Raw genomic sequence first — 27,675 nt, 5'->3', positions numbered from 1 at the left:
TTTTTTTAAGGCGTCTAGGAAAAGCTCTCGAAACGCAGGTAGTCTCCGGCTTACGACCGTTCGCTTAGTGACCGTTGGAAGTTACGACAGCGCTGCTGCAAGGGACTTAGGGTTGTTTTTTACGGCCCTTGCAGCCTCCCTGTGGTCACGTGATCAAAACTCGGACGCTTGGTGACTGACTCATATTTATGATGGTTGCAGTGTCCTGGGGGGGGGGGGTTCACGTGATCCCCTTTTGAGACCTTCTTAGAAGCAAAGCCAATGGGGAAGCCCGATTCACTTAACAACCGTATTATCGTATTTTTCGGAGTATAAGATGCACCTTTTTCCCTCAAAAAAGAGGCTGAAAATCTGGGTGTGTCTTATACACAGCATTTGTTTTGCCTCCTGAAGCCCCGCCCCCTTCACCAAAATGGCCATGCATAGCCTTTAGGGAGCTTTCAGAGTGCTCCTGGGGGCTGGGGAGGGCAGAAATGAGAAAAAAATGGGCCGTTTTTTGCTCAATTTTGCCCCCCCAGCCACCAGGAGCACTCTATAAGCTTCCTAATGCCTCCTCTTTTTTTGACAAAAAAGGCCCCGTTTTTGTGAAAAACGGACCATTGTTTGCTCATTTTTGCCCCCCCCCCCACGCCCCCAAGTACACTCTATACGTCTCCTAAGGGCTATTCATGCCCTTTTTTAAAAAAAAAAATGGGGCCGTTTTCATGAAAAATGGCCCGTTTTTGGGAGGTTTTCAGTGCAAAAACATTTTTTTAAAAAAATCTGCCTCTTCAAAACCTTGGTGCGTCTTATACTCTGAAAAATACGGTACTAATTTAACAACTGCAGTGATTCGTTTAACCAACGTGGCAAGAAATGTCGTTAAAATGGGGCAAAACTCCTTTAACAATGGTCTTACTTAGCAACAGAAATGTTGGGTTCAATTGTGGTCGTAAGACAAGGATTACCTGTACTTAATTTTTTTATACATATATTATACACACACACACACACACACACACACACACACACACACACACAATTTAGAGCTGTTATAATAGTTCTATTTTTTTAAAAAAGTAATAAAGAGGACCCATTTTCAATTTCTCAATGCAGTTTAGTCTCTGGCAGCTGATGTAGGACGTTAACTCCTGCCATTCACCCTTAGAGCATAGAATCATAGGGCTGGAAGGGACCTTGGAGGTCTTCTAGTCCAACCACTACTCAAGGCAAGGGACCTTATGTCATCCCAGTTAAATGTTCTCCAGTCTATTCTTGCAGATCTCCAGCAATGAAGTACAACAGCTCCAGTGGTGGGATTCAAATAATTTAACAACCGGTTCTCTGCCGCTTCGTCTTAGCTGTTACAATGTAATGAGGGTTAACCGGAGAGGCAGTTTCTGTAAGCAGGGCAATAAAGATGAGGCTAGAAACAACACCAGAATGTTTCCTTCCTGCCTTCCTTACAGGATTAGCCCTGTAAAGTGGAAAAACACAAAAGGAGATTTCTTCCAACAATCGGTTCTCTGAACTATTTAGAAAGTTACCAACCAGTTCTCCCGAATAGGTGCGAACCGGCTGAATCCCACCACTGCACAGCTCTGGGAAGCAAACTATTCCACTGATTAATTGTTCTCACTGTCAGGAAATTTCTCCTTGCCTCTTCTTGTACTTTGCAACTGCCTTAAGCAGCCTTATTTAAACCAGGTTAATCTACTTGAAAGCAAAAGATTTAAAATCAAGCTCCTGCTTGATTTCATGGGGAACATCCAGGCTGATTCCGTGGCAAAGACAGAGAGGTTGGCGATGCTGGGGATCTCCCATCCTGGGACCACCAAGCCTGATCCAGCTTGGCTTTGAAGTGAAGACAATCTTAATTTTGGTTTGCCCATTGCTGACACTTCCTGGGTTTGTCACCTGTGGGTCCTCGGTTTATGACCTCGGACAGCAGCCATTGCCACATGTGCATTGATTTGCATTGAAATACTGTTTTTCTTCCTAACTGAGCAACATCTAACACAGGGATGCTCAACGGTGGCCCTTTAAGACCCGTGGACTTCAACTCCCAGAATTCCTAACCCAGCCAAGTATTCTGGGAGTTGAAGTCCACAGGACTTAAAGGGGCCATCGTTGCTCATTCCTGATTTAAATGGAACTATATGCCTACCTTCCAAAATATACAGGTAGTCCTGTATATGTCAGGCCTGCAGCCATCTTTTCTTTTGGGTCTTTGGCCTGCTGCACTTTCTATTATTCTATTATGCATTTTCTATGGTCGGAAAATGGGAGGGGGGGATTGTAAGGAGTAAGATGCTATGTAGCCATAACAACATTCTTTCTAGAAAACCAAGGTCATACTTTGTCTTTGCACCTCGGCACCTGACCGGAACTGGATGGGTGGAAGCTCCAGCGTGGCAGTGGGAGATTGGACCATGTGATGGACTTGTGGGTGTGGGGGCAAGATCTTGAACTTTCAACTGGGTGGGGAAAACCGGGAAGCTTTCAGATTCGGGATTTCCCAGATGTGCCAACATGGCTCTCTTAATAAATTGGAACTTTGAGCAATACTTTGGATTCTGATTTACTTTTGGATGCTATTTGGAACCCTGACAGTATATTTACGACTGTAACAGAACCTGCCCATTGGGACGGTCATAAAAGCAGGTCCCCCATATGAACGACCCAATTTTAAGATCTTTTTTTTTTGCTGTAGTCATTAAGCAACACTGCGGTCGTAAAGTGAATGCCATGATAAAGCAAGCGTCGCATACATTAGAAAATGTGATGATGTGACATGACAAACGGCCATAAATGTGGTTGCGGAGCATTTGACATGCGGTCACATTACCCAGGGGTATGTGAACAGTCGCAGGAACTTTAGAACCAGGTTTTAATTAGCTTTGGGGCGGGGGGGGGGTGTCTGTCGTAACTTTGAACAGTCACTAAGTGACTGGTTGTAAGTTGAGCACTAACAATATTGGGCTAAAGCTCCCGAAATTCAAAGTCAGAATTCCAGCCCCAAACGAAGAGAAATCTGGAAACTTTTTCCAAGCTAACCCAGATTTGATCTACTAAGTCCTTCTCTTAAGATCATCCTGGGCCAAAGGAGACATTTAAACAGGAATGTTGGAAAATGTTCATCCTGTGGTTTATCATTGCCTGGAATGGTGTAGGTAGAACAGTGGTGGGTTTCAAAAATGTTTAGAACCGCTTCTGTAGGTGTGGCCTGCTTTGTGGGAGTGGCTTGCCAGTCATGTGACCGAGTGGGAGTGGCTTGACAGTCATGTGACCGGGCGGGAGTGGCTTGCCAGCCATGTGACCGAGTAGGAGTGGCTTGGCAGTCATGTGAATGAGTGGGCGTGGTCAACTTATAAAATGTGGTGAAGCACACTTAACAACGCTCTTGCTTAACAACCAAAATGTGGGCTCAGAAACTCTGGCATTTGAAGCAGGCAAGTCTTAAAGCTGTCAAGTTATAAGACCCTTGCACCCCTAACCCTTTAGAAAAAAACCCCAGGGGTGTTCAAACTTGACAGCTTTAAGACTTGTGGACTTCAACTCCCAGAATTCCTCCTCTCGCTCTTCATCTTGATGATGTGCAGACGGGCGGGGAGGGGGGAGCTGGAACCGGTTCTAAATGGCACAGTAGATTTGTGGAACCTCTTCCATAGAAGAGGTTAGAATTGGCAGGAACCCACCCCTGAGGCAGGGTCTCTTTGTTTGGGTGGAGGTGGGGGGTTGGACTAGATGACCTACAAGGTTCCTTCCAACTCTGTTAATCTAGAACTGAATTGAGTGCAGGGGACACATGAGCCAGCCTTGGGCGTCAGCAGCCAAAAAAGCTAAGACGATCCTTGGTTGTATAAACAGAGGGGTAGAATTGAAGTCACATGACGTATTAGTACCGCTTTATAAATCCTGAGTAAGGCCACACCTGGAATAACCTATCCAGTTTTGGTCACCACTTTGCAAAAAAGAGCCGAGGTGGCACAGTGGTTAAATGCAGCACTGCAGGCCACTTCAGCTGACTGCAGTTCTGCAGTTCTGCGGTTCAAATCTCACCGGCTCAAGGTTGACTCAGCCTTCCATCCTTCCGAGGTGGGTAAAATGAGGACCCGGATTGTTGTTGGGGGCAATATGCTGACTCTGTAAACCGCTTAGAGGGGGCTGAAAGCCCTATGAAGCGGTATATAAGTCTAACTGCTATTGCTTACTGCTATGTTGAGACTTTGCAAAAAGTGCAGAGTAGAGCAACTAAGACGATTAAAGGCCCGGAGAGTAAACATATAAAGAACGATTTGGCCAGTCTAGAAAAAAGAAGGACCAGGGGGGACATGATAGCAGCATTCCAGGATTTGAGGGGCTGCCACAAAGTTGAGGGGGTCAATATATTTCCCAAAGCCCCTGAAGGCAGGACACGAAGCAACGGATGGAAACTAATCAAGGAGAGAAGCAACTTAGAAATAAGGAGGAATTTCCTAATAGTAAGAAGAATTAACCAGAAGTTGTGAATGCTCCAACAACTGGATGTTTTTAAGAAGAGATTGGACAACCATTTATCTGAAACTGTGTAGGGTTTCCTGCCTAGGCAGGGGGTTGGACTAGAAGACCTCCAAGGTCCCTTCCAGGTTTATTCTGATCCTTCTGGTTTAGGATTGCCAGTTGGAATTGAATTCAGCACTGGGCAGACAGGGAAAGGATCCGTTTGAAAAGGGGAGCGATTTAGTTATATTGTGTTTTCTCAGGGAAGGTGGGGGGAAAAAAATAAAGAAAACTTTCGCACCCTTGCTGGACTCCAAGTTTAAAATGCCACAGGTGAGCATGGAGAACAGCGTAGGAGACGAGAAATGAATGATTCAGCTCCAGTCACCCTTCAACGCAACCCACAGATTTCGTATCAGGCGAGAAAGCAGGGTGCCAGTTAGCCTCTCTGGCACGTTTCCAGGAATCCCACGAGGCGAATTCTTCAAGGAGGTGGGAGGGATGGCGGGCCGCTGCTTTGAGGGAGGCTGTCAGCGTTCCAAATATCATCCAAAATTAAATCGGAGTCCAAGGCAGAACTTTCCGCAAACTTCCAATTTATTAAGAGAGACATGTTGGCACATCTGTGGAAACCCAAATCTGAAAGCTTCCTGGGGTTCCCCACCCGGTTGAAAGTTCCTGATCTTGCCCCCACACCCACAAGTCCATCACATGGTCCCATGGTGGCGCAGTGGTTAGGGTGCAGTACTGCAGGCCACTTCAGCTGACTGTTATCTGCAGTTCAGCGGTTCTAATCTCACCGGCTCAAGGTTGACTCAGCCTTCCATCCTTCCGAGGTGGGTGAAATGAGGACCCAGATTGTGTGGGGGCGATATGCTGACTCTGTAAACCGCTTAGAGAGGGCTGAAAGCCCTATGAAGCGGTATATAAGTCTAACTGCTATTGCTATTGCTATCTTCCACTGCCACGCTCTCTATTATTTTACTATGCTGTTTCATTAGTGGGGTAATTGGGAGGGGGAATAGTAAGGAGTGGAATGTGTTGTTGTCCAAATAAAACATTCCTTTCTAGAAGCCCAAGGTCATTCTTTCTCTCCGCACCTGACCGGAACTAGATGGGTGGAAATGCCAGTGTGGCAGTGAAAGATTGGACCATGTGATCGACATTAACCCGAATCTCCCTTAAAATAAATCACCAGCAACCCCGGCACGGGGTGCTGGTGAGGGGTGCTGACTCTCAACACTGATCTGACCCGGTCAGCGTAAAATATCAGTGAAGAATTAAGATAGAGCCTTGACAGAGGGGAGATTCAAAATGGCTGCTCTGAAATCGGACTTGATCACCTTAAAAGAACGGTGGCTGGAACTGGGTATGTCTCGTTTAATGAAAAGAAGGACTGGGGGAGACATGATAGCAGTCTTCCAATATCTCAGGGGTTGCCACAAAGAAGAGGAAGTCAAGCTACCACGTTTCCCCGTGTTCTTTTGACACCCCCCCCCCGAAATAAGCGCTTGGCCTTATTTTCGGGGAGGTCTTATTATTTTTGAGGCGCAGGAGGCGGTGAGCGTGATCACCTCATGGCTGCTGCTGTGTTGCAATATTTTCAGGGAGGGCTTATTTTTCAGGGAAAACAGGGTATTCTCCAAAGCACCTGAAGGCAGGACAAGAAGCAATGGGTGGAAACTAATCAAGGAGAGAAGCAACTTAGAAATAAGGGGAAATTACCTGACAGTGAGAACAATTAATCAGTGGAACAGAAGTTGCCTCCAGAAGTTGTGAATGCCCCAACATTGGAGGTTTTTTAAGAGATTGGAGACCACCATTTGAGCAGGGGGTTGGACTAGAAGACCTTCAATATCCCTTTTCACTCTGTTATTGTGTTATTTTTCTTAAAAACCTTCAGTGATGGAGCACCCACAACCTCTGGAGGGAAGCTGTTCCAACAATTAGCAGCCTTCCAATATCTCAGAGGCTGCCACAAAGAAGAGGGAGTCAAGCTATTCTCCAAAGCACCTGAGGGCAGGACAAGAAGCAATGGGTGGAAACTAATCAAGGAGAGAAGCAATCTGGAACTAAGGAGAAATTTCCTGGCAGTGAAAACAATTAACTAGTGGAGCAATTTGCTTCCAGAAGTTGTAAATGCTCCAACACTGGAAGTTTTAGAGAAGATGTTGGATAATCATTTGTCTGAAATGGTATAGGGTTTCCTGCCTGAGCAGGGGGATAGACTAGAAGACCTCCAAGGTCCCTTCCAACTTTGTTATTCTGTTCTGCTCTGCTCTTTTCTTTTCTATTCCAATATTCCACTCCATTCCACTCTACTGTATTCTTGGCAACTTTAAGAGAGGTGGATTTTAGCTCCCAGAATTCCTGAGCGAGCATGTTGGGCTGTAATTATTATGCTGATGTCATCCAGAGGTGGGTTCCTACCAGTTCGCACCAGTTCGGTGGAACCGGTTCGTCAAATCTACTGAACCGGTTAGAAGAGGTTCCACCAGTGGACTCAGAAAGCAGGCCCCCCCTACAGAAGGGGTTCCAAAAATTTTTGAAACCCACCACTGACACACACACACACACACACACACACACACACACACACGCACACACACACAGACTCACACAGAGAAAGAGAAAGAAAGGAAGAAATAAAGAAAGAAAGAAAAAAAGAAAGAAAAGTGAGAGAGAGATGAAAGAAAAAAAAGAAAAAGGGACAGAGACAAAAGGAAGGAGAGAGAGAGAGGGAGAGAGAGAGAGAGAGAACACATGGCCGGCAAACCACTCCCACCAGGTCACATGGCTAGCAAGCAACTCCCACAAAGGAGGCCACACCCACAGAGTAGGTTCGAAACTTTTTTGAAACCCACCACTGATGTCATCACACAGTCAAGCCCAATGTTTACATGGATTTGGCATTTTTATTTGCCCATCAAGTCCTTCTCCTGGAATAGGAAGATATCCTTGCAGGATGTCAGCTGTTTGAGGCAAGCTGCCTTTTGCAATTGACCAATGAGGATTTTTTTTTCCAACGCCGACGGTACTCAAGATATTTTGAGATTGCACCCAAGCAGGGGTGGATTTCAACCGGTTCGTGGCGGTCCCCGCGGACCGGTTGGTCGGTGAACCCAGAAGTAAGTAACTTCCGGGAATGCCAAAGGGCCCACCCGCCCACCCGCACTCCTTACTGGCCTTTGAAGTCTTCTGCGCTTCCACGCAGGCACATGGCACATACAGCGCCTGCGCGATTCTCCGTGAGCAGCTGGAGCATCGCGCAGGCGCTAAAACGCATGCGTGAACTGCACGCGTGTACGAGGACACCGCCAGCCCCGTACCACTGCACCCAAGGTCTCTATCCCTATTGGTCCTATCTTTTCTCTTATGGTTGTTAGTATTATGGGAAACGTACGATTTGATTCACAGTCTAAGTGGTAGATTGGTAACCAAGGAACTATAAGGACAAGTTCTTACTTTCCTTTCTTACGTAAAGTCAAGAACCTTGTCTTACGATCATAATTGAGCCCAAACTTTTCATTGCTAAGCAAAACACCTGTGAAGGGAGTTTTGCCCCAGTTCACAACCTTTCTTGCCACAGTTGTTAAGCGAATCACTGTAGTTGTTTAAGTGGGTCAGCCGGGTAAGTGAATTTGGCTTCCCAATTGAGTTTGTTTGTTAGGTGGTTGCAAAAAGTGATCACGTGACCTTGGGACACGGCGACTGTCATAAATATGAGCCAGTGGCCAAGCATCTGAATTTTGATCAGGAGAATGCAACGGTCGTAAGTGTGAAAAACGGTCATCCGTCCCTTTTCTTCAGTGCTGTTAACTTCAGTCACTAAACGGAACTTTCAATTCCTACGCCTTCCCGAGAATTATCGAAGTTAAATTTAGGTTTTTAAGAAGAGACTAGACAGTCCCTTATCTGAAATAGTGTAGCTTCTCCTGCTTGAGCAGGGGGCTGGACTAGAGGACCTCCAAGCTCTATTTCCAGCCTGAACATTTTAATCCAGGGGTCTCCAACCACAGCAACTTGAAGACTTCAACTCCCAGAATTCAAAACTCAGCATGGTTGGCTGGCTGAGGAGTTCTGGGAATTGAAGTCCACAAGTCTTAAAGTTGCCAAGTTCGGAGGCCCCTGCTTTAATGGGCTTTCCTTTCTACATCCTTCAAGTATCGACTAAACATGGCTTGTTCTTCCAATTTACAAATCGGTTTTCAAGTGTTTCTTTTTGAACATTCAGCCGTCCACTTTGTGTCTTGCAAGAGTTTTTCCTTGACTTCCTTCAGCAAAGAGTTGTTAGCTTTTATTAGGGACGCGGTGGCTCAGTGGCTAAGACGTTGAGCTTGTCGATTAGAAAGGCCGGCAATTCGGCGGTTTGAATTCCTAGCACTGCACTGCATAACTGAGTGAGCTCCCGTTCCTTGTCCCAGCTTCTGCCAACCCAACAGTTCGAAAGCACGTAAAAATGCAAGTAGAAAAATAGGAAACCAACTTTGGTGGGAAGGTAACAACGTTCTATGCGCCTTCGGTGCTTAGCCATGCTGGCCACATGACCACGGAGACGTCTTCGGACAGCGCTGGCTCTTCGGCTTTGAAACAGAGATGAGCACCGCCCCCTAGAGTCGGGAACACCTAGGACATATGTGCGAGGGGAACCAAGCTTTTGCTAAAATAATCATTCAACACACACTTTTCATTCTCCACACTTTGCCTCACTTGTAGGAACCTTATGCAGTTTGGGAAACAAAAACCGATCAAATATTACTTTTGGACCAGATGTTCAGACTGGGTGTGGCATTTTTGTCCGCCTATCAAGTTCTTTGCAAGGAGCTGGGAGAGGCAGATGTGAATGTTGGATGGTGTTGAAAGTCTTGTCCCAGGATGTCAACTTCCCTAAGCGAAGCTGCCTGTATGCAATTGACCGATGACGAATTTGTCAATGCCAAGGATGCTCCAGATGCTCCAGATGTTTTTGGGATTGCACCCAGGGTGCCTATCGCTATTGGGGCTGCCTTTGCTTTCTCTTGACACAGACGTTCTATTTCTATTGGCAAGGTTTTGAGAGAACAAACCCCACACTCCCTCCCAGCCTTGAAGATGTTACCTAGTTGGGTCAACAGCCAAGGTCAGAGAGCACCAAGGACTCCTGTTATCTCCAGTTCTTCTCTTCTGCTGGCTCCAGATACTACGACCTCCACCATATAGACTTTTTTTGGTCATTCTTATCGATAATTTTTAAGTCTGGGGTATAATGTGGCAGGTGCCCGTCTCTTTGGATGATCATCATCTTCTTCATCATCTTCATCATCATCATCATCTTCTTCTTCTTCTTTTTCCTTCCTTCCTTCATTCCTTCCTCTTCTTTCTTCCTCCTCCTCCTCCTCCTCCTCCTCTGCGTTCTTCTTCTTCCTCCTCTTCTCCTCCTCCTCTTCTTCTTCCTTTTCTTCCTCTTCTTTCTTCTTCTTCCTCCTCTTCTTTCTTCCTCCTCCTTCTCTGCATTCTTCTTCTCCTCTTCTTCTTCCTCCTCCTCCTCTGCGTTCTTGTTCTTGTTCTTCTTGTTCTTCTTCCTCTTCTTCCTCCTCCTCTTCTTCTTCTTCCTTCTCTTCTCTTCTTCTTCTTCCTTCTCTTCCTCCTCCTCTTCTTTCTTCCTCCTCTGCATTCTTCCTCCTCTTCTCCTCTTCCTCTTCTTTCTTCTTCTTCCTCCTCCTCCTCTGCATTCTTGTTATTGTTCTTGTTGTTGTTCTTCCTCTTCCTCCTCCTCTTCTTCCTTCTCTTCCTCTTCTTCCTTCCTTTTCCTCTTCCTCTTCCTCTTCTTCTTCTTCCACATCAATACGAAGTCACAGCTGCCGGTTCTGGTGGTGTTGCCCTTCGTTCCCGCTGAGTTGTTCCCAAGCGCCGAGGATGCCGTAATAATACGTTGGCGGGGTCTGTGTGCGGATCCAAGCAGTCTGGCCTTTTGTAATAGGCAGATGGAAATTCTGTCAATGTGCAGGTTTTCTAAGGGCTGTCCGAGATTTTTGGGGATGGCACCCAGTGTGCCGATAACAACTTGGATCACCACAGCTGGTTTATGCTATAATTTTCAATTTCAGTGTACAGATCTCGATCCTTTCCGATCTTCTGCAGTTCTTTCTCTTCTATTATGCTAGTCCCCGGCATTGCCACATCAATCATCATCTCCTCCTTCTCTTTCCTTCTCCTCTCTTTCTTCTCCTCCTTCTCCAGCAAGGTTAACAGTAGGTTCCTCTTCTTTCCCAAGCAAGATGCTCCTTTCCCCCCATCAATAGAAGGAATAATGACCCTGAGATATCTTTTATCCTGAGTGTACTACCTGTAATCTCTTTTATCTTTACAAGGTCAGATGGATTTCCTCCTTTCATTCCATCCTTCCTTCCCTCTATTTCTCCCTTCTTCTTTCATTTCCTATCCTTATATCTTCCTTTCCTCCCCTCCATTTCTCTCTCTCCTTCCTTCCTCTTTCTTCCTATTTCTCCTGTGCTATTTCTCCTTTCTTCTCCTTCCCATTTCTCTTTCCTTCCTCCTTCCTCCCACTCATTTGTCCTCTTTTTCTCTTTCCTTCTCCTTCCTATTTCTCCTCTTTCTCCTTCCTCTCCTCCTCCTTCTTATTTGTCCTCTATTTCTCCTCCCTTCCCTCCCAGGGGTGGATTCCGGCAGTCACTACTGCCCGGTTCGCTTGTGGGCGTGTCGCATGACGCTTGATACACCCTGTGCGTGCATGCGCAGTGCAATAAAATTGCTCTGCGTATGCGCAGAAGCAAAAAACAAGATGGCACCAGCCAGAGAATCAGTTCGGGGATGTTGTAGGTCTGGGTCGCTGCTGGTACCAGGGACGCAGGCCCCCAAGCCACTACCAGTTCGGCCGAACCCAACCAATAGAGAGCCGAGGTGGCGCAGTAGTTAGAGTGCAGCACTGCAGGCTACTTCAGCTGACTGCAGTTCTGCAGTTCGGCTGTTCAAATCTCACCGGCTCAGGGTTGACTCAACCTTCCATCCTTCGGAGGTGGGTAAAATGAGGACCCGGATTGTTGGGGGCGATATGCTGACTCTGTAAACCGCTTAGAGAGGGCTGAAAGCCCTATGAAGCGGTATATAAGTCTAACTGCTATTGCTATTGCTAATACTAATCGGTAGGAACCACCACTGATTCCTCCCTCCCTATAACAGCTTCCCCTAGAAATGGCACTCATTTAAGAATTCTAGGAGTTTCAAGGAAACTTAAAAAACATTCTTATCCAGCCTCTGGAGACCATTAGCAGCGGATTTGACAGCCCAACTCAACACAAATGAAGAGAATTTGACGACATCTTTCTTTTTTTCTTAGCGAGGGGAAGGGGAAAAAAAAACCCCAATAAACACAGCTTTGGAGTGATGCTTCAAAAGGTAGCAGCCATGCCCAGAAGAAAGTTTCGGGAACCAGACGGGTGTAGAATCAAGGCAACACAACACATCTATTTCAATGGAGCCCGGCTTCTATTTGAGCCGTCAATCCAGCGATGTTATCAAACCAGGAGGACAAAACCTACAGGTGCAATTCCTTTGCATCAATTGCAAAATTATCTGGTGGGGTTTTTTTTTTATTTTATTTTTGAAGGCCATCTCTCCCTGCAGACTTCCCAACGCCTCTGCCAAACGGATTTAATTTACTCAATCTTTGCCTTTGATGGAAGGAAGAGGCTTCGCCTGGCATGTACTCTCTTTATGAGCCTGCTTGATCTGCAAACAAGTAAACTCCTACCTACGCCTCCCGATGGGGAAGCCAATGTTATCCTTATTAATGGCATTAAAAGAAGATCAAGGAAACTTCGGCGTCGGACAAAAGAGCCACCCGAAAGGAAACAGGCACAGAGGCACCGAACGCCAGACGCCGTACCGGGGGGGGGGGGGACACAAAACACACACAGGCATACACGGAAGCAGGACGCCAGAGGGAAAGACGACGCGCTGCCGGAGAAGGAACGTTGAACGGAAAGCAAGGGTGGAAATCGGCTGCCTTACTTGATGGATGGAGGCAATGCTAAAATGCCACAAGCCACGGATTGTGAGCTGTGACTGTAGCATCCTCATCGCTCTCTGAGCTTGGCTGTTTGCTTGTAGATGTTTCATTACCCGACTAGGGAACATTATCAGCATGAGGGAGTGGGGAGTTGCTCCCTGTGTGTATAATATAACTTGCTCTGCTAGTATTTTGTGTGTGTCAGGCCTGCAGCCATCATTTCTTTGCAATAGCAATAGCAGTTAGACATATACCGCTTCATAGGGCTTTCAGCCCTCTCTAAGCGGTTTACAGAGTCAGCATATTGCCCCCAACAACAATCCGGGTCCTCATTTTACCCACCTCGGAAGGATGGAAGGCTGAGTCAACCCTGAGCCGGTGAGATTTGAACAGCCGAACTGTAGAACTACAGTCAGCTGAAGTAGCCTGCAGTGCTGCATTTAACCACTGCGCCACCTTTGGGGTCTTTGGCCTCCTGCTACCCTTTCTATTATTCTGCTGTGCATTCTCTATTGTGGGAAAATGGGAGGGGGGAATTGTACGGCGTTAGATGATATGTAGCCATAACAACATTCTTTCCAGAAAGCCAAGGTCATCCTTTGTCTTTGCACCTCTGCACCTGACCGGAACTGGATGGGTGGAAACTGCCAGCGTGGCAGTGGGAGATTGGACCATGGGATGGACTTGTGGGTGTGGGGGCAAGATCTTGAATTTTCAGAGTCCCTAGGGAGTGGGCGGCATACAAATTTTATTAAAGTTGCAAAGTTGCAACTGTGTGGGGAAAACCGGGAAGCTTTCAGATTTGGGTTTCCCCAGATGTGCCAACATGGCTCCCTTAATAAATTGGAACTTTGAGGAATACTTTGCCTGGGACTCTGATTTAGTTTTGGATGCTATTTGGAACCCTGACAGTGGGAGTGTGGTTGTCGTGGCCTGTCGACCCGAGGCCCCTCCAGCAGCCAAATCAGAGGAGGTGGAGAAGGCAGCGTGGGAGTCAGGGCCACCACCAAGGCCACCTGAGCCAAGGTGGCGCAGTGGTTAAATGCAGCACTGCAGGCTACTTCAGCTGACTGCAGTTCTGCAGTTCAGCGGTTCAAATCTCACCGGCTCAGGGTTGACTCAGCCTTCCATCCTTCCGAGGTGGGTAAAATGAGGACCCGGATTGTTGTTGGGGGCAATATGCTGACTCTGTAAACCGCTTAGAGAGGGCTGAAAGCCCTATGAGGCGGTATATAAGCCTAACTGCTAACTGCTAACCCGAGTGCTCCGAGAGGGAAGAGGGAATGGAGCTGTCAGAAAGCGAGACAGAGGCGGAATCTGGGCTGCCAGTTAGCCTTCAGATGGAGAGTCCCCAGGTCTGGAGGTGGTTGATGAGGAAGAGGAGGAACAGCTGGGCCCAGTGCCTGACGGGCGGATGCGAAGAAGGCAGAAGAGAGGAGAGCAATGGAAATCTATGGGCCGGTCTTTGGCACGGAACAGCCACCACTGCTAGTGAAGCCCCACCCTAGCTCTGGGGTAAAAGGCAGGAGGTGGAGATGAATAGATGTGGCAACTATTCATCTCCCTGTTGGACAGACCTGTTAGCCTGCGGTGAGAGAGACTTTTTGTGGAGCCTATTCCCAGTGTGCGCATATGCAGAGCTGCCAGGAGAAGGGAACAGCTAAGGAACAAGGGCCGACTTGGTAGTAAAGCCACAGGTGGACAGTGAATGGCCCCTCCCAGAGGGAATAAAAGGGGAGCGAAAGGGGAGTGGAATTTGCAGGAAGCAATTAGTTCAATTCCTTAGGGTGAAGATCTGTTCCTGACTTCTTGCCAAGCCTGGCTGCTCTCCAAGCCTGATCAAGGCCTGTAGTTGTGAAATCTCTAGAAAGACTCCTGGCCGGGACTTTGCTGGAGCGGAATTCTCTTTAAACTAAATAAAAGGGGTTTTATCGGGACGAGGAGTCGGCTTTGTGCTTTTGGGAAGCCTGGGTCAGAACACTGCTTCAGTTCCACATGGGGTGGACATCACATTTCAAGTGTGAGATTGAGAAATTGTTCTGTATCTGCAGACACCAATGTACGTTTTCTCGACTGCATTCATTGCAACACATGTCACTCTAAGGATCTTGGGGACTGTAGTTTGGGAACAGTCAGGCCTGTCGGTTCTAACTCTCAAGTGTGTTGGCACCGCAATTCCCACAATGCCTTGTTCCGATAGGGTGGCATATCCCACAATCCCCCAGGCTGTTCGGCTTACTCTCCTAAAACCCTGGCAGTCACAATCCGACAAACTAGGTTAGGGAAGGCTGAATTTCATAGCTCCCTTCCATAAAAATTTTGCCCAGAGGGAAAGGGAAAAAAAAGAGTGTGGAACTCATTTACAGTGTACAGGTAGCCCTCAACTTACAAGAGTTCGCTTAGTGACCGTTCAAAGTTACAACAGCACTGAAAAAAGTGACCTATGACCATTCTTCAAACGTATGACCGTTGCAGCATCTCATGATTATGGGATTCAGAGGCATCACAACCGACTCACATTTATGACGTTGCAGTGTCACATGATCCCAATGTCAACGAGGAAAGCCAGATTCACTTAACAACCGGGTCACTAATTTAACAACTGCAGTGATTCACTTAGAATACAATGGCAGAGTTGGAAGGGACCTTGGAGGTCTTCTAGTCCAACCCCTTGCTTAGGCAGGAAACCCTAAACCACTTCAGACAAATGGCTATCCAACATCTTCTTTAAAACTTCCAGTGTTGGAGCATTCACAACCCCTGGAGGGAAATTGTTCCACTGATTAATTGCCCTCAATATTAGGAAGTTTCTCCTCGGTTCTAAGTTGCTTCTCTCCTGGATTAGTTTCCACCCATTGCTTCTTGTTCTACCCTCAGGTGCCTTGGAGAATAGTTTGACCCCCCCTTCTTTGTGGCAACCCCGGGAGATTTTGGAAGACCGCTATCATGTCTCCCCTGGTCCTTCTTTCTATTAAACTAGACAGACCCAGTTCCTGCAACCGTTCTTCATATGTTTTAGCCTCCAGTCCCCTAATCATCTTTGTTGCTCTTCTCTGCACTCTTTCTAGAGTCTCCACATCTTTTCTACATCGTGGCGACCAAAACTGAATGCAGTATTCCAAGTGTGGACTTACCAAGGCTTAATAAAGTGGTAAAATAACTTTAAAATGTTAAGAGGGACAAAACTCACAACAAATTTCTCACTTAGCAACATAAATCTTGGGCTCAGTTCTGGTCATAAGTTGAGGACTACCTGTATTACAGATATACACCTTGAATTTCTTCTGCTCGGTAGCAATGCAAGATTCATTGTGCAGTCCTACTCAGTTGAAAGTTCAAGATCTTGCTCCCACACCCACAAGTCCATCCCATGGTCCAATCTCCCACTGCCATGCTGGCAGCTTCCACCCATCCAGTTCCGGACAGGTGCAGAGGTAGAAAGACAAAAGATGACCTTGGTTTTCTGGAAAGAATTTTGTTTTGGCTACATATCATCTAACTCCATACAATCCCCCCCCCCCCCGTTTCCCACAAATAGAAAATGCATAGTAGAATAATAAAAATGTGGCAGGCCTAAATCTTGAATTTTCAACTGGGTGGGAAAACTGGGAAGTCTTCAGATTTGGGTTAATGTCAGAGTTCCAAATAGCATCCAAAAGCAAATCAGAGTCCAAGGCAAAGTATTCCTCAAAGTTCCAATTTATGAAGAGAGCCATGTTGGCACATTTGTCCGTGAACATTCACATTCACACACATACACAAACACTTTTGGGTACACCCAGAAACCGCAACTAGTTTGCTTTTTTTAAAAGCATCAGGACTCCTACGGTGGATGTTATCTAATAATAATCTTATTATTAAAGAACGTTAGTGTGATCCTCATTTCAGCAAAACTTGGAAGATCTGCCGAAGATGATGGCTGTTTAAACTCCTTTTGGGCGCATTTTTTTATGCTTATAAATTTAGAGTTTGGGGTGTCAGCCTTTCAAGAAACGTTCACATTAAGACAGAGACCCCCCCGTGGATTCTAGAAAAATTATTTTACACGTAGACGGAAAGATTCTTGAAACCTTGTTCAAATGTTTTTTTGTGCTTTGTTATCCTTAAACCAGCATTCCTCACGGTAGGCCATTGGAAGACGTGTGGACTTCAATTCCCAGAATTCCCCAGCCAGACATTGGAAGACGTGTGGACTTCAATTCCCAGAATTCCCCAGCCAGCCATTGGAAGATGTGTGGACTTCAATTCCCAGAATTCCTCAGCCAGCCATTGGAAGATGTGTGGACTTCAATTCCCAGAATTCCCCAGCCAGACATTGGAAGACGTGTGGACTTCAATTCCCAGAATTCCCCAGCCAGCCATTGGAAGACATGTGGACTTCAATTCCCAGAATTCCTCAGCCAGCCATTGGAAGACGTGTAGACTTCAATTCCCAGAATTCCCCAGCCAACATGGCTGGCTGGAGAATTCTGGGAGTTGAAGTTCACACGTCTTCAAATAGTCAAGCTTGAAAAACGCTGCTAAGAAAATCAAGTCAGGATTTCTAGAGTTTCTTTCGCACCCTTCCGTCTTGCCCCGGACAAAATAATCACATCTCCAGGATCTCAAACTCTTATTTCTCCACAAAAACAAGCCCAGTTCCTAAGCAACCCCTTAAATTGCACGCGCCTGAAGTTTTTTTTTAACTTTGCAAACATGCTAAAACTGAGCTCAGATTCATCTCCAAGGCATTTCTGGAGACGAAAACGACATGGCGGGGCTGGTGCTTTGCTTCGCAGCTTTCTCTTTAATTAAAGAGCTGGTAAGAAAACAGATAATAAGATTGAGGCAATCTTGCCGGTCGTAAAAGTGAGGCCTGTTCTCACACAAAGGAAAGCCAGCAACTTGTGTTTATGAAATTTGGATTCATGAACGACCATTTCTCCTCTTTGATGTTGGAGGCCGATTTGAAGTTAATTCAGCTTCCCCCCCCCCTTTATAGGAAGTCAAAGCTGATCTCATTGTCAGTAAAAATAAAAATAAAAATACAAACAAGGACATTTAAGTAGAGAGGACACATACTTTGCTGTAATCTCAAAGGAAATTCCAACACTCACAAAAAAAAGGGGTTTAATCAGGGGTGGGATTCAGTCGGTTCGGGCAAACCGGATGTTAATTTTAATCTGGTTCGCCAAACCGGTACTTACAAGGACTGGCTGGCCATGCCCCACCCACCCCACCCCTCCCAGGAGTCTCCACGCAGCCCATTTATCATGCCAGGTAAGTGCAGTGTCGGCTCTGAGGCGCTGGGAGGGCGAAAAACGGGCCTACTGGCAGTACCGGAAGTCCAGAAACGGTCCTCCGGAGCCTTGGGGAGGTCATTTTCGCCCTCCCGGAGGCTCAAAGATGGTACAGAAGGCCGAGTAGCCCACGCCCACTCAGCAACTGGGCAGAGAACCGGTTGCTAAAATTGTTCAATCCCACCCCTGAGGTTTAATCCCCGCAAGAAAAGTGAGTGTGCATCAGAATGATGAGGCTTCAGGAATGATCCATCTACGTCCACAGTAATAAACGATCATGCGTTAAAAAAAATATCCCACAACACTTGCTTGGAAACCACTTCTGGACTTTGTGCTTGAGGTGGGGAAAAAATGAATCTTCGATTTTGGGTTTTGCTCATTAGATAGAAATTGATAGTAATGTAATTATTGTGCAAAAGTAAAAAGTTATTACCTTATTCTACTGTGTTAAAAAGAGTCGGAACTCAATGCTATTTTTTTTGGTCATTTCCGTTTTACCCGACACATATTTCTCTTCCCTTTTTCCTTCCTTCCTTTCCCATTACTTTCCTTTTTTTTTTTTTTTTTTGGTATTTTGTACTTTGATAAACCGATACAAATTTGTCAGTCAAAAAAAGAGAACGTCAACCCAACAGAGAGAAAGAAAGGACCGGAAACATCCTGTATACCTTACCAGATCTTAGTTGCTTGATTCGTCCATTGCTAGCACTGGGGTCAACAGGTAAGAAATCCTTAAACCAGGTGATCTCTGGATCTGGATTCCCGCTGGCCGCACAAAGCATCGTAGCTGTCCGCGTACGTTCAACCACCTTCAGCTGAGGGCCCATGTCAATGACCGGGAATCCAGGAGGCAACTGGTCCTCTGTTAAAAGCCAGCAAAGAAGAGAAAGGGTTAGAATCCTTGGATGTATCAAAGCAGAGAGCATTGTTTGTCTGGGGCCAATCCCTGCTTATCTCTGTGTTGGCTGCCACAGAGGTAAATTACAGGTCGTTCTCGATTTGCAATCACAATTGTGTCCACGATTTGTGTTGCTAAGAGAGACAGTTGTGAAGTGAGTTTTGCCCCATTTTGTGACCTTTCATACCACAGTTGTTAAGGGAATCACGGCAGTTCTTAAATTAGTAACACAATTGTTAAGGAATCTGGCTTTCCCATTCCCTTTGTTTGTCAGAAGGTCGCAAAAGGGGATCATATGACATTGGGACCCTGCAACCGTCATAAATATGAGTCAGTTTCCAAACATTTGAGTTGTCATCGCATGACCATGGGGATGCTGCAATGGTCGTAAGTGTGAAAAACAGTCATGTCACTTTTTTTCAATGCTGTTGTATCTTCAAACGGTCACTAAATGAACTGTTGTAAGTCAAGGACAACCTGTGCCAAGGAGAAACCACACCCCACTAACACTCACAGGGCAAGTTGCTGTTTATAAACACAGGACAAACTCCCCACCATATGACCAACCAAGCTCAGAGATCAACCCTGAATGTGATCTAGTCCTCAACCTATGACGTCAATTTGGGACCAGCATTTCTGTTACTAAGCAAGGTAGTTGTTAAATGAGTCACACTCTATTTTATATATATTTTGCCACGGTGGATAAACAAATGACAGCTGTTGTTAAGTGAATCATGCTGTTGCTAAGCAAATCTGCCTTCCCCCCACTGATTTGCTCGTCGGAAGCTGGTTGGAAAGGTCGCAAACGGAGGTCATGTGACTCTAGGATGACACAACCATGATAAATGTGCATCTGAATTTTGACCACATGACCACGGGGAAGTTGCAACAGTCGTGACTGCAGGATAGGTTGTAAGTCATTCTTTTAGTGTGGTTGTAACTTCAAACGGTCACTAAACAAATGGTTGTAAGTCAAGGACTATATATATATTAGTGTTATGCCTGTTCTGATCCAGGCTTCCCAAGAGCATGAAGAAAACTCTTGGTCCCGACAAACCCCACTTTTGTTAATTGACTGTGAATTCCGCTCATTCACATCCAGCCAAGTCTTTCAAGGGAGGATTTACAGTCACAGACCTTATCTGGCTTGGAGAGCTGCCAGGCTGATATCTGCAGAACTTGGCAAGGAGCCTCGGAGAGTCACGAACCAATTAAACCAACTAATTGTCTCCTGCAAACTCCATTTCCCCTTTCGCTCCTCTTTTATTCCCTCTGGGAGGGGCCATTCATCATTTGGCCTTACTCCCAAGTCGACCCCTGTTCTTTAGCCGCTCCCTTCATCTAGCAACTCTGCGCATGCGCACACTGGGAACAGGCTCCAGCTGTTCTTCTGCCTCACTGATGTCTGACTCTGAAGGCAGCTGATAACTGTCGGACGGCCCTGGCCCCCTTCTCTGCCTCCAACGCAGAGCCTTCATCAGAGCCTTCCCCAGACTCCAGGACTGGCCCAGGTTCCTCCCCAACCTCCTCACTGTTCCAGTCTGCTGTCAGCTTTGCTGGAGGGCCATAACAATGCCTCAATAATATTATCATCTATCTATCTATCATCTATCTATCTATCTATCTATCTATCTATCTATCTATCTATCTATCTATCTATCTATCTATCTATCTATCTATCTATCTATCTATCTATCATCTATCTGTCCGTCCGTCCATCCATCCATCCATCCATCCATCCATCCATCCATGTATCGTCTGTCTATCTATCTATCATCTATTTGTTCGTCCATTCATCCATCCATGTATCATCTGTCTAGCTATCTATTTATCTATCTATCTATCATGTATCTGTCCGTCCATTCATCCATCCATGTATCATCTGTCTGTCTGTCTATCTATCTATCTATCATCTATATGTCCATCAATTCATCCATCCATGTATCATCTGTCTATCTCTCTCTCTCTCTCTCTCTCTCTCTCTCTCTATCTATCTATCTATCTACCATCTGTCCATTCATCCATCCATGTATCATCTGTCTGTCTCTCTATCTCTCTATCTCTCTATCTCTCTATCCATCCATCCATCGTCTGTCTGTCTTGTCTGCGTCTGTTTATCTATCTATTTATCATGTCTGTCCATCCAACCATCCATCGTCTGTCTGTCTTGTCTGTCTGTCTATTTATCATCTGTCCATCCAAACATCCATTCATTCATCCATCCCTCCATCCATCATCTGTCTGTCTCTCTATCTATCCATCTATTGTCTGTCTGTCTGTCTGTCTGTCTGTCTGTCTGTCTATCTATCTATCTATCTATCTATCTATCTATCTATCTATCTATCATCTGTCCATCCATTCATCTATCTATTCATCTACCTATCATCTGTCATCTGTCAGTCTGCCAGTCTGCCTGCCTATCTATCTATCTATCTAAGCAACAGGGAGAAAGCAGAACTATTTAACTCATGTTTTGCATCTGTCTTTACACAAAAGGATAAAATAGTCCAACCTATCAAAAACAGCACCACAAAAATCAGATTAGAAAACACAAGTTGAAATAGGGAAGAAAATGGTAAGTGAGCACCTGTCTACCCTAGACGAGTTCAAATCACCAGGACCGGAAGGATTACACCCCAGGGTTCTGAAGGAACTGGCAGACGAGATCTCAGAACCACTGAACTATCTCTTTCAGAGATGCTGGAGCACCGGGGAACTACCAGAGGACTGGAAAAGAACTGATGTGGTTCCCATCTTCAAAAGAAATTGTATTGTATTGTATTCTATCTATCTGTCATCTATCTTGCTGAAAACCATTTATTTCCAACAAAATCTCCCCATTGAGGTCAATGAGTTCACTTAACAGCTTCAGATTCACTTGGCAACCATGGCGATTCACTTAATGACCGCCTCAAAAATGTCATAAAATCGAGTCATTCACATAAAGGCCCCCCCTTAACGATTGGCACGACTTAACGACCGTAATTCTCAGGTTCAAGAATTACGGTCGTTAAGTCGTGCCATAAGTCAAGGGCTCTCAGTAAGCAGGTGTTCGTTTTTTTCAAGAGACTACAGGACTTTTCTTGTTTTTCTTTTGAAGACGTTTCGCTTCTCATCCAAGAAGCTTCTTCAGCTCTGACCCACAGACAAAATAACGCCCTCCACCCTTTCTAATTAAAGTCGCGGACTTTGGAACAAATGAACGTTTTGCTTAAGAACTGGCATCGTCTCTGTTGTTTTTTTTTAAACGAAGATACCACAAACAGGTCGATGGGTCTCCTTTGGCGCATGAAACGAAAATGCGGAGAGCAGGTTTCGATGGAAGGAAAACACCAGCGGTTTGCAAACGCCCCTAAATTAAATTCCAGATCCTGCAGTCCCAAACGCATGCCTCCGCTTAGGATTTATTGCCTCTGCAAAACACGGCTGCAGCCTGCGAGGAGGGGGGCGGTGAGCAGCATTCAGGAAAGCAAAGCACCTGATTGTAAAATTGACACACACCCCCACAATCCTTTCCAGTCCCATAGGATGGGGGAAGATGGGTGCCGCTCGGATGTACGTCCAATGGACATGTACGATGGACGCGGGCGCTGCTAATCACATGGGTTCCACCACAAAACCGCGTTCGACTAAAGCACGCTCGACGAAACCGCGTAGCTGACGTCATCACAGCGCGATGAAAAAAGCACGCTGTGAACGCTAAAGCTAAAATTAACCCCTAACCCTAAACCTAACCCCCCTAAACCTAACCCTAAATCTAACCCTTAACCTAACCCTAAACCTAACCCTAAACCTAACGCTAACCCTAAACCTAACCCTTAACCTAACCCTAAACCTAATCCTAACCCTTAACCTAACCCTAAACCTAACCCTAACCCTTAACCTAACCCTAAACCTAACCCTAACCCTTAACCTAACCCTAACTCTAACCCTTACCTTAACTTGAATCAGCTTGCTTTCAAAGCGCTTTTTAAAGCGCCCTTTTTTCTCCGTGGTCGCTGTTTTCGCGCTGCTGATGACGTCAGCGACGCGGTTTAATCGGGCGCGCTTTAGTGGAGCGCGGTTTTGTCGTGCCACGAATCACATGAAGTACTACTACCGCTTTATAAAACCCTAGTAAAGGCCACACCTGGAATAACTGCAACCCATTTTGGCCACCAAGCTACCAAAAAAAGATGGTTTAGACTTTGGAAGAAGTTCAGAGAAGAGAACTAAGATGATCAAAGGCCTGGAGGCTAAAAACACATGAAGAAGATTTTGTGTTTGGCTAGTCTAGAGATAAGGAGGACTAGGGAGGGACATGATAGCAGCATTCCAGTGTTTGAGGGGCAGCCATAAAGAAGAGGGGGGGGGGGGAAATCAAATTATTCTCCAAAGCACCAAAAGGCAAGACAAGAAACAATGGGTGGAAACTAATCAAGGAGAGAAGGAACCTGGAATTAAGGAGAAACTTCCTGACAGCGAGGACAATTAACCAGTGGAACAGAAGTTGCCACCAGAAGTCGTGGGGGCTCCATCACTGGATTTTTTAAAGAGTCTAGACTGTAGACCAGGGGTTTCGAACTCAAGGCCCGGGGGGGCCAGATCCAGAGCTCTGTTTCCGTTGGGTGGCAGGAGGCCGTTGCAGCTGAAAACGGAGCTCAGGAGCCCGTTTTCGCTGGCAGAGCGCAGGCGCCCCCGACACGCCCACAGTCCCCCTGCGCCCCCCCTCTTAACGAGGTCAAACACAACCCTGATGAGGCCCTGAATGAAATCAGGTTTGACACTCCTGCTCTAAACAGTCCCGTATCTGAAATGTTTTTTTTATTTTATTTTAATTTTATCAACTTCATATATACATTCAGGTTCAGGTTTCAGGTTTATTGGGATTTATATGCCGCCCTTTTCCCTGAGGGGACTCAGGGCGGCTTACAACCACAGGGGAGGGGGGTGCAAGGTCAGAAACAAACAATATGTGCACAAAGAAAAAATAATAAAACACAACTTTCATTCAGCAATCAAACACTCGGGCGGGTAATTGGAACCTATCTCCAGGCCTGCTGGGAGAGCCAGATCTTGAGGGCTGCGCGGAAGGTCTGGATAGTGGTGAGGGTACGGATCTCCATGGGGAGCTCGTTCCACAGGGTCGGGGCAGCAACAGAAAAGGCTCTCCTCCGTGTGGTCGCCAGTCGACATTGACTGGCAGATGGGATTCGGAGGAGGCCCAATCTGTGCGATCTAATTGGTCGATTTAGGGAGGTAATCGGCAGAAGGCGGTCTCTCAAGTACCCAGATCCACTACCATGGAGTGCTTTAAAGATGGTCATCAGTATCCTGAAGCGCACCCGGAGACCAACAGGTAGCCAGTGCAGCTCGCGGAGGACAGGTGTAACGTGGGCGAACCGCGGTGCGCCCACTATCACTCGCGCGGCTGCATTTTGGACTAGCTGTAGTCGCCGGATGCACCTCAGGGGCAACCCCATGTAGAGCCCATTGCAGTATTCCAGTCTAGAGATCACAAGGGCTCGAGTGACTGTTGTGAGAGCCCCCCGGTCTAGGTAGGGCCGCAACTGGCGGACCAGGCGAACCTGGGCAAATGCCCCCCTGGTCACAGCCGACAGCTGGTGATCAAAAGTCAGCTGTGGATCCAGGAGGACTCCTAAGTTGCGGACCCTATCTGAGGGGTATAAAATTTGACCCCCCAGCCTAAGCGTTGGTGTATTAGCCAAATTATTGGGGGGGAAGCACAACAGCCACTCGGTCTTATCCGGGTTGAGTACCAGTTTGTTAGCACTCATCCAGTTCTTAACGGCCTCCAAACCCTGGTTCATCACGTCCACCGCTTCATTGAGTTGGCACGGGGCGGACAGATACAATTGCGTATCGTCCGCATATTGATGGTATTTTATCCCGTGCCTCCGAATGATTCACAATCATATGATCTCATAACTGTTATTAATAATATGTATTTATAACAATTTTCCCTACAGTTGACAATATACTTGAAGATTGCTTTTTTAACATCCCATAGATCCATCTTATCTTACAACGGTCCTACTTCTTCTTCCCTCCCTCCCTCTTTCCTTCCCTCGTTTCTTCTCTCCTACTCCCCTTCCTTCCCTCCTTCCTTCCCTCCCTCCTTCCCCTTCCCGCCTTCTCTCCTTCCCTCCTTCCTTCCTTCCTTCTCTCCTTTCTTTTCTCCTTCTCTCCTTCCTTCCCCCTTCCTTTCCTCCTTCCTTCCCCCCTTCCTTCTCTCCTACATTCCCTCCTTCCTTCCCTCCTTTCTTCTCTCCTTCTCTCCTCTGAAATGTTATAGAGCAGGGAGGTCAAGCTGGATTTCTTCGAGGGGCGGATTAGCAATTGTTGTTCTCCTCCATGGGACAGCCAGGCGGGAGGAGAAGAGTGTGTTTGTGGGGGGGGGGGTGTCTTTGCAGCTGAATTTTGGCCTGGACAAGCCCCTGCAGCACTATGCTGGCCAAAATGTGGCGTGGGGAGGGGGGGCCACACACACACCCGGGCACCCTTTGGCCAGCACAATGCTTCAGGAAGCTGCCCAGGCTGACAATGGGTCTCAAAAACACACACACACACACAAACACCCAGCTGGCCCTGTTTTGGCTAGCACAGGCATTACTATTATTATTTGTTATTTCCAGGCTGGGACCGTGGACTAGATTTCAACCCTCCGTGGTCCAAATCCGGACTGCGGGCCTTGAGTTTTAAAGCAACAACTGTAAAATAACCACCATTGGGACTTACGACTGTAATGGGCAGGATTCATTACGGTTGTATGTTGAAGCTGTAATGTACTCAAGAGGCAACGTGACTGCGTTCCTTGGTTTAATGACTTTCAGACCTGTATCGGAAGCTCTGGAGTGCTGGAAACTTACGTGCCAATGGGCACAGAGGATACACCAGGGCTGAGACTGGCTGCCATTTACACTCCGTTGCCTTCTCTGTGGCAAATCCCTGTTGCTGTCCCCGCACGCCTCCGGGCCACGCTGTTTGTTCCGAGCTCTCTGAATGCCAACCGTCGGCAGTCGGCGAGGATTTGAATGCCACCTCCTGTTGAGACTCCTCCAGTCTTGGCAACGGGCCAGCGGGATCCGACTCCTCCTCGGTCCCGCCGCGCCTCGGGTGAGCGGCAACCTCATTTGCTAATCAGAAAGCCCCGGCAATTAACATGCCGCTTAATGAGGCCTTCCGAGCCCAGCATGGGTGTTGGGGAGAAACTGTGCGCGACAGCGCGGCGGCGCTGCATAATGAGTAGGCACCAGCTGGTTGGGGCAGCGTCCTCTTGTCAAGCGGTCCCTGCTTGGCTGACACTCGCCTGTTTGCCAATGCCAGCGGAGCGGCAACGAGCGGGCCTTGCACACTTGCCGGGATCCCTCTGCGGATAAACTAGGCGTGCCATCTGGCTTGCGTGCCGATCCAGGGCTTGTCAAAGCGTGGTTATCAGGAGACAACCCTCCCCCTCCTCTCTTTTCAACTCCATCTCTTCTTCCGCATCGATATCTATCTGTTTAGGAAACACCTGCTTCCCTGCGCCGTTGGGTCCATGCGAAGCACACCTGTTGGGTTGGAGGTGGCTTGCAACTGCTTCTGTGATGGCGCCTGGCTGTTTCATTATTTTCTTCCTCAATTGTTACATTGATGTACAGCCCATGTAACTGTTTGTGGGGCTATTTCTCGACGGAGTGGGCAGAGGGAAGGACCTCGAGCAACAGGAGGAAGAACGGGCCACTGGGAGAAAGGAGGAAGAACAGCCAAGGAAAAGGCAGGGAATAGAAACCGGAGTCTGGGACAGAGCTGTAACGTGAAAAAACGATTTACAGCAGAGTTCCCAAACCTTTATGGTTTGGCGGCCCAAAGTGGGGGAAGGGGGAAGGAAAGAGAGGATGATTTTGTGGGAAGGGTAGGCGCGTGCGAGTGCATGCGTGGACGCACTTGTGACGTTTGTGGTGACACTCACATGAGTGGGGCCGCAAGTGCCCGCAATGAGGCTCTCGCACAAAATGCGGCCGCGACAATCCACCACGAGTTTTGCGTGAGTGTGGATACAAAGGTTCACAACAACGCTTGTGCGTGTTGGGCTTGCGTGAGTGGGGCCGCAACCCCCTGCGACGAGGCTCGTGCAAGTGGGGCCACAAGTGGTTGTGATGACGCTCATACGAGTGGGCCAGACTGCCAGCGACTGGTTGCGTTGATGCTTGCACGAATGGGATCATGCATGGGTGCAAATGTGCATGTACCATCCGGCTCTCACAGGGCCCAGTGGCAATTGTGCAACGGCCCAGTTGTGTGATGTGGCCCACAGGTTGGGGATCCCTAACGTAGAACTATTGCTCAAACCTTGGCAAGAGTTCCAGTCTTGCCTTAGACATGAAAGTTAACAGGGCCAGTCACCAGGAGACGGTGAGTTCTAATCCCACCTTAAGCATGAAGGCCAGACTTTGGACTAGCATTCTCTCTCAGTTCAACCCACCTCACAGGGTTGCTGTGGTTGTTGTGTGGAAAATCAGAAGAGGAAGGATATTCGCTTTGTTCACTGCTTTGAATTACCGTATTTTTCAGACTACAAGAGGCACCATGATTTTGAAGAAGTAAATTTTTTAAAAAAGTTTTTTCATTCTGCAGGCCACCCACTCTCTCTGCACGCCTCGTTTTTTGCAAAAAAAAAAAAGGGGGGGGGACGCAGAGGTATGGGAGGCTTGTAGATTGCTCCTGGATTTTGGAAGGGGGCAAAATGAGCTGGGTTTTTTTTGGGGGGGGAAGGGGCATGCAGAGGCTTTGGGAGGCTTGTAAAGTGCTCCTGGGGACTGGGGGGGGCAAAAACAGCCTGTTTTTTGCTCATTTTTGCCCTCCCCAGTCCCCAGGAGCATTTTGCAAGCCTCTCAAACCCTCTGCACGTCCATTTTTGCAAAGGGGGCGGGGTTTCTGCAGGACAAAAATGCTGTATTCGGTGTATAAGACGCACCCAGATTTTTACCCTCTTTGGGGGGGGGGGGGGGGAGAAAGGTGTGTCTTATACTCCGAAAAATACGGTATTT

General features: G+C 47.1%; 1 protein-coding gene across 7 annotated transcripts in view; it reads right to left on the bottom strand.

Moving 5' to 3' along the window:
• Positions 1-27,675, bottom strand: part of PTPRS (protein tyrosine phosphatase receptor type S) — a 253,282-nt gene that overhangs the window by 141,140 nt on the left and 84,467 nt on the right. For all 7 annotated transcript variants that reach the window (XM_032228406.1, XM_032228699.1, XM_032228565.1 and 4 more), the window contains exon 5: positions 18,422-18,610. In XM_032228406.1, the coding sequence (XP_032084297.1) occupies positions 18,422-18,610 (189 nt within the window). The remainder of the gene's footprint in view (positions 1-18,421; positions 18,611-27,675) is intronic.

The sequence above is a fragment of the Thamnophis elegans genome, chromosome 1, assembly GCF_009769535.1.
Source record: "Thamnophis elegans isolate rThaEle1 chromosome 1, rThaEle1.pri, whole genome shotgun sequence".
In the NCBI taxonomy this organism is placed as follows: domain Eukaryota; kingdom Metazoa; phylum Chordata; class Lepidosauria; order Squamata; family Colubridae; genus Thamnophis; species Thamnophis elegans.
The sequence above is the reverse complement of the archived record's forward strand: the minus strand, read 5'-3'. Positions and strand labels throughout refer to the sequence as shown.